This window comes from Caenorhabditis briggsae (genome assembly GCF_000004555.2).
Source record: "Caenorhabditis briggsae complete genome, chrIV, whole genome shotgun sequence".
Taxonomy (NCBI): Eukaryota; Metazoa; Nematoda; class Chromadorea; order Rhabditida; family Rhabditidae; genus Caenorhabditis; species Caenorhabditis briggsae.
The window spans coordinates 4759102-4771198 of NC_013487.2; the positions used below are offsets into that span (position 1 = coordinate 4759102).

Sequence of the window (12097 nt, forward strand, 5' to 3'; positions counted from 1 at the left end):
ATAGCTCAAAAAAACCGCAATTATTTTCTCTACATTTTCTATAAATGAATTTTTAATTCGTCTGATAAAACTTTTTTATAATCAAAAAACAACGCAAAAATGCTATTTTTTGCAATTTCATGAGGTTTTTGAATTATAAAAAAAGTTTTATCAGACAAATTGAAATTCATCTATAGAAAATGTAGAGAAAATAATTGCGGTTTTTTGAGCTATAGAACTCCTAAAAATGTCAAAAACTGAAAGAGGAGATAGATTTTTTCTGTAAAAAACTTTCAAAAATGACCATTTTTGATATTTTTTATTCCGGAAAAGGAGCATACATGAATCTATAACCACTAATTAATTTTTTAAAGAATCATTTGAATCATCTTGGAACTCCACAAAATCAGATAAAAAATTCTGAAATTATGGTTTTAGACCTGCAATTGTGATCGCGCCAAACTTTTTTTTCTGTAGATCAAAAATTAATTTGCAGTTCGGAATTGTTCTGTGGGAGAGCGTGATCAAGTAAAAATTTTCCAAGCGTTTGTGTAAAGTTTCGATTCGAACCAATTTTTTAAATATGAACCTTCATATTCGAAAACGTCATCGATCTGAAATATGTATCGTGTAGTTCTCACAATCAAATTTTTAGTGTTTCCTGAAACTTTGAGGAGTCATAAACGGTGGAGTAAGGAATTGAAAATTCATAGATATTTTCAAGTCGTGTATTCCTATAGTTCTTGTTCTGTTTCATTTTGCAATTTTATAAGATTTGAAATAAAACATTTTGATTTGCCAAATTTTGCATAATGATTATGAGAAGTATTTTTGTTCTGTTTCATCTACATTGTTTAGAGAAACATACAAATAAGAACTCAATCAATATGCAAAGTTTATCTCAACAAATTCATTTCGTACAAAAAAAAAATAATTTTAAGGGTTTTGAACCAATAAGTTTTTATCTGAAACTTGAAACACAATTTGGAATACACTATAACAAACTAGACTGTCTGAAAGTGTCTAATATCCGAATCCGTCATGCAATCTTTAGATTCCTAGTGTTAAATGGAACTTTGAGAAGTCATAAATTAAAGGTACTTTAAACTGTTTCAAATTTTTAATGTTTCAGATTTAGGATTTATTTCGTCTTTTTTGATAAAAACATTTTTGCTTTATCTTGAATGTTTCTCTCAAACAGGTCTGTCTAGCCCACAAAGTCTTAAGTGTGAAAGAACACCACAAGAAAAACTCACACAAGAGTAGTCTCATCCAACTGGCTGTTATGAATATCCCATCCTTCTGTCCCATTCTCAATTGATTCATTCATCCATTCCCATGTGATTATTGGTGCAGGGCTTCCCATTCCAGTACATGTTACTGATATGTTTTCAGACAAGTTTGGCTCTTTTTCGATGAGCGGAGGACCATCCAGTACGACAGATGTCATTAGTTCTGGAAAAAATTAAAAAATTAATTAATGTAGGACCAGTAAATTTTGGGGGACATGAAAGATGGATACAATGTTTTTGAAACGGAAAAAAAAATATTTTTTTAGCGACAAGTGTCTTATTGTTAACAAATACCGATAGAAAAATAGTTCTAATTTTCAATAAAATATGTAACAAAAAAGGAGTGTCAAGAAGTTTTGACTGTCAAAAAAAATCAATTAATTCTAGCAAAAATTAAAGCCCAAAAAGTGAAAAACCCCTCTAATATTAAAGTGTCCCCTGACAACCAACTTCAAGCCAATTGTTCTTGAATTTTGTGAAAAATAACAAGAAGTGATTAACTGACAAAATGTTGCTGATATTATGATGAGCATTTTGTCAGTTATACATTTTCTCATATCCTTCTTAGCTATAAACTTTGTCAAAGTTGATTAAGGGGCACTTTTATTGGAAGTTTTAAGAGAGGGAACGGGACAGGAAAATCTTTTTTGAACGACAATTACCAGAACACACTATATATGAATATGAGATACGGTCATACAAAGTGTATGAAACCGTAGAAACTTGTTCGGAAGTTTTGATTGAATTAAGCTGCCTAGCAAAATTAGCAACTAGTTGGCTCAATTCAAACTTCCTCACAAATGTTTACTGTTTCAAACACTTTGTATGACCATATCTCACAGATACACTTTAGTGTGATCAAATGTATAACTCACTTCCATGTCCTGTCTTGAACCATCTGGGCTTCGATGAATGCAGACCCCACGCTGGATTATCCAATTTCGCAGTAACTTTGACCCAATACATCCGATTCTTTTCCACCGAATCTCCATTGATTTCCACATCTACCTGGTGAGACTCATTTCATTTCTGTTGCACAAAATACTCCTACTACAAGCCTCCTAGATGAGAAAAACAAAACACTGTTACAAAATTACGATTTGAAGTTTACACAAAAAGATAATCTAATGCGCCCGCCAAATGTGGATAACATTTCAAATGAAGTTTCAAAAAGAAGTTACCATGGAAGTGATTTCATCGATTCGAATGGCATCCGGTTCAATATGTTTCCATTCTGCATGAAGAACATTGTCTGTAGCGGCCAAGTCGATTCGATATTCCTGAATAAAGAATAGAAATTTTAACGAAATGTGGGATCGAACGGTTTTTGATGATCCAAAAAACACAACCAGAAAACTTACCGTTTCTGATTTGTGATGTCAGAAAAAAAAGCATTGTCGAACTTTAACAAACGACTGGGTTTTACGGCTAAGTGTGCTATGAATCATAAATTTCGTTAATAATGAATTTTCAATGGATCTAGGCAATACTAAATTGTGTCACAACTGTTCCAATGTATTTTGTTTCCGTAAAACAGGTATTAGAACGCTCACTCTAATAGAAGGGCCCACCGAGAAAGCACCTTCAATAGAAGAGCCCCTTTTAACAGAGCGGCTTCCTTAATTTTGGTGACACTGATAGATTTTCATGAATTTTGATTGAGAATTCCCTGATTTAAAAGGAAATTTCCTGAAAAATGGCTGGAAAAGTGGAAGGGCCCCTCGAATTGGGGTTATTCAGGGAGTCGGCAAAAAAGGAAAAAAACTCCGCGAAAACTCGGAGAGTGTTCCAATCTGGCTGAAGCTTTGGGGAAAACTGGAGAAAACTATAGGGAACATTTTGCCGACTCCCTAAATAACCCCATTAAGGGACCTTCGACTGTACTTTTGGAGCAATAGAAGGGCCAGCCTTCTAATACAGGTAGTCATTTTTATGGTATTATAACAAATGTAAACCCAGGAATGCCGACTTCCTCCTTCCGCATAGAAATGATTTATTTGCAACAGTTTTAAAAACAAAAATCCCCTCAATTACTATTGAAACAGAAACTCACATCGATAGCCTTCGAATGATCATCTGGATCTCTTACAGCACTAAACCTGATATGTATCGTATTGTCATCCAATACGTCTGTTTTGAGATCCGTTGGAATCGGAACTTCTGTAAAAAATGTTTCTGTTTCCTAAAATTCATTTTCATAGGATCGATTGAGACTCCCCAATTGGTCGAAAAAATTTTTGTCAAAATATAAATACTATTTTGTCGGTTAAACTTTTTTTTGATACCTTACAAGAATCGAGATAAATTTGGTCAAAGTTAACGGTTAGAGAGGGGACCTTACAGACTTTAGAGTAAAACATATTTTATGTTTCAGAGAAACCATTTTTTATGATTGACTGAGACTCTTCGATAAAACGGACTAACATTATGTTTTTCTTACACTGAAATTCCGGTTTCACAACTGTTTTTTTTAGAAATGTTACACTTGAGAATTCGATCGTTCCAGTTCCCAGTTTCTGCCAAACTAACCAGAATACGCAGTCTCAAACTCGACAACTTCACTTGGCGGACCATCGGCGTGCAAATTTTTCCCGGCTATTCTGGCTCGGTAGAATGTCTTAGGTTTCAATCCGACAGACAAATCGAATTTGTATCTTAAAACTAATTTAATAAATTCACGGTTTCGAGAAATGCTGAAATAAAAAATAGGGGTTTTCGGATATTCCACTAAGCCAGCACAAACGGGTCTCAAAATCATTAGAACAGAATTCTTATGAAATTTCAATTTTTAGATCAAAAGACCCACCGAGTAGCGTTATTGTTCATTTCCACAAACTGCCAATTCTTATAGTCATCATTGGATAGACTCAAGTCACGGGTGTAGTAGATTAGGTAGCCCTGAAACGAAATAATTGTAAAAGTTGATTCTTAAAAATTTGTCAATAGTTTTTTTTTCCATATGTGCACCATATTTTCATGAATACTTTGCAGCTCTTTTTTCATTTCTTTAGTCGTATACTGTAGAATAAATCCTGACTAATTTTCATGAAATCAAACAGAAGTCATAACAGAAAAGTTTTTCGGATTATTTTCAGCTTTAAAAAAATCTCCAAAACCTACCGTAACCTCTGTCGTCGAATTCGGTGTATTCCAATGAACAATCACTTGATTTGCCTCATTTATCATCACTTTCATATTCTCCGGTTTTCCATCTGGTCCTCCATTCAACGTTACAAATGAAGTGAGACTACTCGTTGGACCAATTCCAGCCGTATTTTTTGCGCGGACACATACAAAATATTCTGTTGATTTTTCTAGACTTCCAGTTGGGAGAAGCATTCTGGAATTTTAATTTTTTTCACATTTTGACTCTTGTAAAGATACCTATTAATCTGCGTCTCTTTGGCATTCGATTCATACTGTAGCCACGTGGATTTGTCTTCTTTTGGGTCATTACTAGCCAGAATAATATAGCTCTGAGAATAATTTTTTTTACAAGTTTCAAATAATTGTGTTAAAGCTATCAGTATTTTTTGGAGAATCCCAAGTCTGTTATGGGAGGAAAAAAATTGTTTTGGAAAAGTTTCCGCCCGAAAATGATCTCTAGTGTTTTTTTTGTTGAGAAAACGAGACACCCAGTTTCCCGAAGAACTTACAGTAATCGGCGAATTTGGAAACTGCGGAGCGTGCCAGACTACGGTAGCATCAAGTGCATTTACACTGAGCACTTGGATCTGGGTTGGAGCATCTCCAGGCTCTGAAAAATCAGTTTTTTGGTTCTTCTGGATTTTTACAACTATTTTTAATTGTCTGGAGTTTTGACTTTTAAAAACATCAACCATCAAAATGGAAATATTCAGTAGAACTTTTAAAATATGCATGAAACCGAAATGTGTTTTGATCGTATTCAAAAAAAACACTATGGTCTAATTTCATTGGCGAGAATTCGAGTGGGGCGTATCTTCGACAATCCTTAAGGAAGGCGCATACTCACTATCAACTTTAAGCTCAATTGTAGAATAATTGCTTCCAGCCGAATTCTTCGCCCGACAATGAACGTATTTCGAAGTGAGCACTGAGAAATTGTGCATTGCGGAAACGACGCCAGCAGATGACGTGGCTTGAAGACGATTCCAGACATCCACTTCCACATGACTCGCATTTTTTCGATCACTGGTTGCAACTGATATCGATGGGCGGGGCTTGCCACGGGCGGTACAGTGGATTGTGATCTGAAAACCTTGGATTTCATCGGTTCAATCATTTCGCGATACGAATTTATAGAAAACATGGAACACAAAGAAGTTTTTTTTTTTTATTTGTAGTCCACATACAGTCCTTGCAATAGAATATTTTACTGCTATTATTACTAATCGCTTGAAATAGAAAAAATAACATTTTAAAGAAAAATTTTTTACCTGTTCTCTGGGATTCACCACCATTGTTGTCGCCGAGACTCCACCAATATCCGATTCCACAGAAATTGGTTGAGCTGAAAAATTGAACGATTTATATAAAAATAATTTTCAAAGTGTTGCTAAACGAATATTCAAAACACTGTTGTAGCAGTGAACTTTGCGAATTTTTTCGAAGACATTCAACATTTAAAGAATGATTTGGACTTACTGAGGCTCAAAATTATGTCATGACCTAGAAAATCTGGAAAAATTTAGGTCGTGAAAAATTAGATCGGCACCTAGGAAAAAATTGGGTCATGACCTGGATAAAATTAGTTCATGACCTAGAAAACTCCAGAAAAAATTAGGTCATACCCTAGAAANNNTCNGNNCCNNNCCACGTTTTAATTTGGATAGACAATAGAAAAACTAGGTCGTGACCTAGACAAAAAATTGGGTCAGGAAGAATTTGGCCTGAAAAGTTTTTTATGTTTCAATTTCATTCCAAGTTTCCGACATTTTTGCATTTTTCTAATCACGAATCATCCGTTGACCAAAATATTGACCTTTTTTAAAACTAGTTTGATTCCAAAATTTCTAATCATTAATGCTCGACTAGTTTTCAATCAATTTTCGCAATTTTTGGCTTAAAATTGTAGTAATTTTCGATGTTTTTTTTCAATTCAACTCACTATCCCTTTCCATGGCCACAATGTCGGAAATAATTCCAGGTCCCAATTCGGTCGCCGCTTGAACTCTTCCATAAAAACTCTCCTCGGTATCCATATAAATTTGAACGTATTTTTCAGATCCATCCAAATCGATTTTCTTCCAATCTGATAATGGATCATCTCGATTCAATGTGTGATACACTACGTATTTCTGGAATCAATAAATTAAGGTTTCAGATAATTCTTATGTGAAAATTTCGTAAAATTGGTTGATGAAAACAGCTGGAATCGAACTTTAAAAAACTGTTACCGTAATCTTTCCATTTGGATGAGATGGTGGTTTCCATGAAATTGTATATCCACGTATTTCAGCAACCAAAGTGATTTCAGATGGTGGACTTCCAGGTCCTTTTATAATAACCTGAAAAAGCTACAAACTACAAAAACTACAAAAACTACAACTCACATTAACATCTTTTGCGGAATCTCCAGCATCATTCGAAGCGATGCATGTGAATTTTGCGGATCTTGTCCTAGACTTTGCTCTGATTGTCGACTCGATAAAATCCTCATGCACTGAAGTGACAACTGTATAGAAACTAGAATCCACCGACACTTTTATTCCTAAAATGTTTATAATTCTGGATTCGAAACTCTTAAAAATCCTCACCGTTAACCTTCCAGAGTACTGTAGCCTTGCTAACTGATTTGACAGTGCACATAATACTCAACGGTTCATTGGTCTGTGGATCGGCTGAATATTCTTCCTCTGGTTCGGTTTTTACAAGTGCCAAAGCTGTTGTATTGGTTGTAAAAGAGGCGGAGTTTGATGGGATTCCTTGGACGGCGTCACCAGTAACAAACATCTTTATTTCGTACGTTTGGTTTGGGGTAAGACCATCGAGAAGGACCTGGAAATGTAGTAGTATCAATGTAAGAAAATGGTTCCAAAGATTATGAAGTCTATGAAACAGTTAAAACTTTTGGAGACGTTACCTTTCCATCAACATCCGACTGAAAATTCGATGCTTTCCATTCATCTTCCTCAGTTTTTTTGTACATCAGTGTGTAATTCTGAAAACGATATGATTTTTTGAGATATGGTAATTTTGGGAAGACTAATGATGAGAGTTTTAAAATGAGTACTATGTTTTGAAAATGTTTTTAGAAATTCACAACTTTTTTTTTCAGAATTTCTTAAATATTGAAGCTACCGTATCTCAATGGGTACGGTACTACCCTTGATACAATAAAAATTGCAATATTGCCGTGATAAAAGCTTCAAAATGAGTATAAACATGTTTATGTTTTGAAAATGTTTTAAAATTTGGGTCCCGCCACGAAAATTGAAAGTTTTGAGAAAACTAGTCATGTTTATACTCATTTTGAAGCTCTATTCAAGCCAAATTTACCAATATTATTTTTGTCGAATTTTGTACAGTATCCAATGAGATACGGTAGTTTCGATAATTTCCAAAATATTTCGATTGTAAACCAAAAGATTTGAAATTACTTTTTTATGTCTATAACTTTGAAACTACCGCATCTCAGTGGGCACGGTACCAAATTTGATGGGACTAACATTTTTAAGTTCGTCGTGATAAGAGCTTCAAAATGAGTATAAACATGACTATGTTCTGAACATTTTTTGAAATTTGGGTCATGCCCCGAAAATTCTGAATTTCCGCAAAACTAGTCGTATTTGTACTCATTTTGAAACTTTTATTGAGTCGAATTCAAAGATATTATTTTCATGGAGTTTCGTACAACTTCTAGTGAGATACGGAAGTTTCTAAAAACTAACCTCAACAGGCTCCACATCATCAGCAGATACAAACGAAATGAGTACAGAAGAATTATGCAGAATCTTCGTATTAACAATTAACGGAGCCTTCGGAGCAGCTAATTTCGTTTGAACTGTTAGAACTCCAGTTGGAATACTCTCCACATTATTGAAGAAAATCGTAGCTCTCGCCCGAAAAGTCATTCCTTTTACAATGGAATTTCGTCTGGCATCAATCCAAAAATGATATAAATTATCTCGAGAAAGAACTTCTTGCTGATTCCATTTTGAATATTCATCATTTGTTTGACTTGTATCTTTGGTGTAGTATAGTTTGTATCCGGTTACATATCCTGTGAAGAATGGTTTCTTTTCAACTGTTACGTTGATGTTCAATAAGCTGTCAATCGTAGATGAGATTGTTATGGGTGAGTCGTCGTTCACTTGACCTGAAAGTCTTCAAGATAATGCTAATACTGTGTTTGCTTCAATAGTGTCAACAATAACTCTAAACTTAAGCTACATAAAAAAACTGTATAAAAGAGTGGTCATCGGTCAAAATATTTTTGAAATCATGATAAACATTTTTTCAGTTTACCACTTTTTGTTATCGTGGGCTTCTATTAGAGCATTTTCAGTATTGCTACTGTTTCAGGTTGTCATCGAAAATGGGCCCTCACTTCAAATGTAATAGAACACGGTAACGCTAAAAAAAGATAACTTGATAACGGTCAAGAAAATAGATTCGAAAAATTTCAGAGAATATCAAGCAAACCATAGTTAAACTTAGTAAAATTATTACTGGATCATTTAACTTTTCTTCAATTTATCTCGTTTCCTGGGATAGATATTACGATGGGGTCAACGATATTCATGGGCAGCCTGCCAACCTTATGAAGTTAGTTTTGAAAAGAAAAAATGTCGGTTTCGTGATGAACATAGAAATGTTTGAATTTTTCAGGTTAGTGGACCGTTAATACGTTTGATGTTGTGTAGTTGATACAGTAATTTTTGATTCAAACTTTTTTGCTGAATGGTTTTTGTTATTTTTGGATATTTTGTCCAGGAAAAATTACACTGGTATTGTTTTCAAAAAAGTAGATTTATATGAAAACACTGATGTCTAGAATTTCGATTTTTTGCCAGAATCTGAATCAATTTTTATAATTTTTTCCTCATGAAAGCTGAAATTTGTAGCTTATCTTGAAGCCGAGATATAGTTCTTAAACAGTTGAGTAGACACAGGCAAAAGAGACACTCTAACTGTCTGCGTTTCTTCAAAACATTAAAGAAACCAGTTCTCGATAGAAGCTCAAAACAGAGAAATATCGTAATTTCTGAACTATTAGGTTGGCAGGAAAGTAACTGCCCATTTTTTATGAGTAAATAACACAAACACAAGAATAATCCAGAATTAGCAATATGCACCGTCGTGATCCACAACATGCTGGCAATGTTCAGGTAACTTGTGGATACAATACCTTCAAAAGCCAGCTAGTGGCAAGTCAAAGTATCCCTCCAGTCCATTTTCTCAGGCATCAATTGTGTTAAAGTCCTTAAGCTCCAGATGACGTCGTATACTTTTGAATAACCAATGATCTGATATAGCTGAATCAGGTCTTTAACGGGCGGCGTGACTTTCCGTGAACATGAGGTTTTTTCATTTTTTACCTGCAGTCAAGTCAGACCTGAGCAGCTTCAGCGGGACCGTTCTCCCTCACCTACTTATAGTCCCGACTGAGCTCTATCAGATTATTGGATATTCGGAGAGAAAAACAGAAAAAAATGAATACTTTGATTCGCGGCTAGCTGGCTTTTGAAGGTATTGTATCCACAAGTTATCTGAACATTGCCAACATGTCGTGGACCACGACGATGCATACTGCTAATCTTGGATTAATCCTTCTTTTGTATTATTCACAAATAAAACAAGGGACATTTACTTTCCTGCCAACCTAATAGGAAAGATACTTTTTTCAAATGTTAAATTCCTCGTCTACAGTAATCCTTCATACTGATGTCATGATATCAGTTGACACACTCACTTGTGACCACATTTTTCTGTTCTTTTTTTTTTATCTGACTCACCTGTCGAATCGAAACATCGCACTCCAAACAACAGAAGAACAATTGATAAGGATATCATCGGATTACTGTAATTTTTGAAAAGCTCAAAATTTATTAAAAACTCGAAAAGAACAAACAGAAAAAGAACAAATAAATTAAAAAGTGAGACATATAATGATGATGATGATGATGATAGCTGAGAAATGATACAAAGTTGTGTCTTGGGTCCGTGAGGGTCGAATGTCCGAGATGATAGAGCTCTCTGCGTCTCTTCAATCCATACGCTCTCTCGCTTTCCTCTCACTGTCTAATCCCTCCATCTCAATCGTGGTCTCTCGTGTTATGGTCCTTTGAAATCATCAGAAGGTATTTGGGATCAAAAGAGATATTTTGTGAAGGAGGGAATTCACGTGTTGATATGAAAAAAAAGAAAGGAGGAATGTGATATATCGCGTGAACTCTTTCGAAAAATGACTGAAAAAATGAAATTTGGTCTTTATAAAGGAGAGAAAAGTGTCATTTTACAAGGGTTTTGGTGATCAATCAACAAAGAAAAAACCATTGAAATCCCAAAATTCTCGAAAAAGAAAAATGTTTGAAACGGTTCGTGAAGGGGGATTGTTGAGCTTTTTTGTACATTTTTGACATTTCCTTTTTAAATTTGTATTAACTTATCATTCTCGATTTCAAAGTCTGCTTTCTTTTTTGCGTTGCTAGATTTCTAATTTTTTTGTTACCGTAAAACGTGTAATAGAAACCCCCCCCCCCCCCAATGTCAACTTTGACCTAATTTATCTATTTTACTGTAAGAGATATCAAAAATGTGTCAACTTATAAAATGTTCATGATATTATGATAAACAATTCATCAGTTGACTACTTATTAATATCTTTTACAGGAACCGAGATAAAACGTGTCAAAGTCAAAATTTCCACAGAATTTCGCTATCTAATATTTCAATGGCTTGAAAATTTGAAGTTTTGAATTTTGAATTTTGAGATTCTTGCGTTTCTGGATTCCAGAATCTAAACTTTAAAGAACCTGGAATTGTGAAAATTCTAGGTGTTGGCGACTTGTGTATTTCTAGATCTAACAGATATTGAGATCCTGATATTTCGAAACTTGAAAATGTCAGTTTACAATTTTTAGGATATTGAGTTCCTAGAATCTGAATTTGAAAAAATTCAAGATTTTCAAGGCTTCAAAAAGTCGATTTGTCGAGATTTCAACTATATTTTCTCGATTCCTCGATCTAATTTTAAATTTTTTTTTTAATCCCTAGATTGTGCGAATCTGAAAATCGGCAATTTTGGATTATGAATTCCTCATACTTTCAAGATTCCTAAGTTTTTTTTTTAACTTTTCAATGATTTTCAGGAACAAGCAAACACAGAAATCCACGAGCTATGTCGTCAAATGATAGTTCGAATCGAGAAGTTTGGAACTTTGGAAGGATTTGCTGATAGCGACTTGATGGAAATGTTGAAAACGGTAACTAGAAAGATTTGGCAGTAATTCGAAATTCCAAAAAGTTCAGATGAAAGAACTTTTGGAGCCCCTTCCTTCATTGATTGAAGTCGTCGCGCCGGTTGTTGTTTTTGGCGATATTCATGGGCAACTGGCCGATCTTATGCAGTTAGTTTTGAAACAAAAAAGTATCGGTTTCATGATGAACATATAATTATGTCAATTTATTAAACACAATTGAGATCCCACAATTACAAAAAGTATAACTGCAGAATTCATTTTCCAGAAAATAAGAACAAACGATTAAAGGGGGTCTACGGTGGAATTTTTTATTGCATCAAAATGTGCAGTAAAGCATGTAGATTGACATAAAAATAAAGAAAAAAATCGAAAAAAATTCCTTCATCGAGAAAAACGCATCGAAAAATACGCTGAAAGCCC

At 34.4% G+C, this 12097-nt stretch overlaps 2 protein-coding genes across 2 annotated transcripts in view; one reads left to right on the forward strand and one right to left on the reverse strand.

Annotated features, from left to right (window-relative positions):
* The window catches only part of CBG21718, a gene marked incomplete at both ends in the record, with an annotated part of 17538 nt that extends 7270 nt beyond the window's left edge, over positions 1-10268 (reverse strand). The window contains 18 exons of the mRNA XM_045235230.1: positions 1236-1434; positions 2147-2288; positions 2453-2551; positions 3325-3431; positions 3801-3964; positions 4078-4169; positions 4368-4611; positions 4656-4747; positions 4928-5026; positions 5266-5503; positions 5649-5763; positions 6361-6550; positions 6650-6760; positions 6806-6963; positions 7010-7250; positions 7336-7413; positions 8144-8571; positions 10178-10268. Coding sequence (XP_045097376.1) covers positions 1236-1434; positions 2147-2288; positions 2453-2551; positions 3325-3431; positions 3801-3964; positions 4078-4169; positions 4368-4611; positions 4656-4747; positions 4928-5026; positions 5266-5503; positions 5649-5763; positions 6361-6550; positions 6650-6760; positions 6806-6963; positions 7010-7250; positions 7336-7413; positions 8144-8571; positions 10178-10268 — 2888 coding nt within the window. The remainder of the gene's footprint in view (positions 1-1235; positions 1435-2146; positions 2289-2452; positions 2552-3324; positions 3432-3800; positions 3965-4077; positions 4170-4367; positions 4612-4655; positions 4748-4927; positions 5027-5265; positions 5504-5648; positions 5764-6360; positions 6551-6649; positions 6761-6805; positions 6964-7009; positions 7251-7335; positions 7414-8143; positions 8572-10177) is intronic.
* A 512-nt stretch (positions 10269-10780) lies between these two features.
* The window catches only part of CBG21717, a gene marked incomplete at both ends in the record, with an annotated part of 6122 nt that continues 4805 nt past the window's right edge, over positions 10781-12097 (forward strand). The window contains 3 exons of the mRNA XM_045235231.1: positions 10781-10792; positions 11567-11680; positions 11727-11828. Of these exons, the coding sequence (XP_045097377.1) occupies positions 10781-10792; positions 11567-11680; positions 11727-11828 (228 nt within the window). The remainder of the gene's footprint in view (positions 10793-11566; positions 11681-11726; positions 11829-12097) is intronic.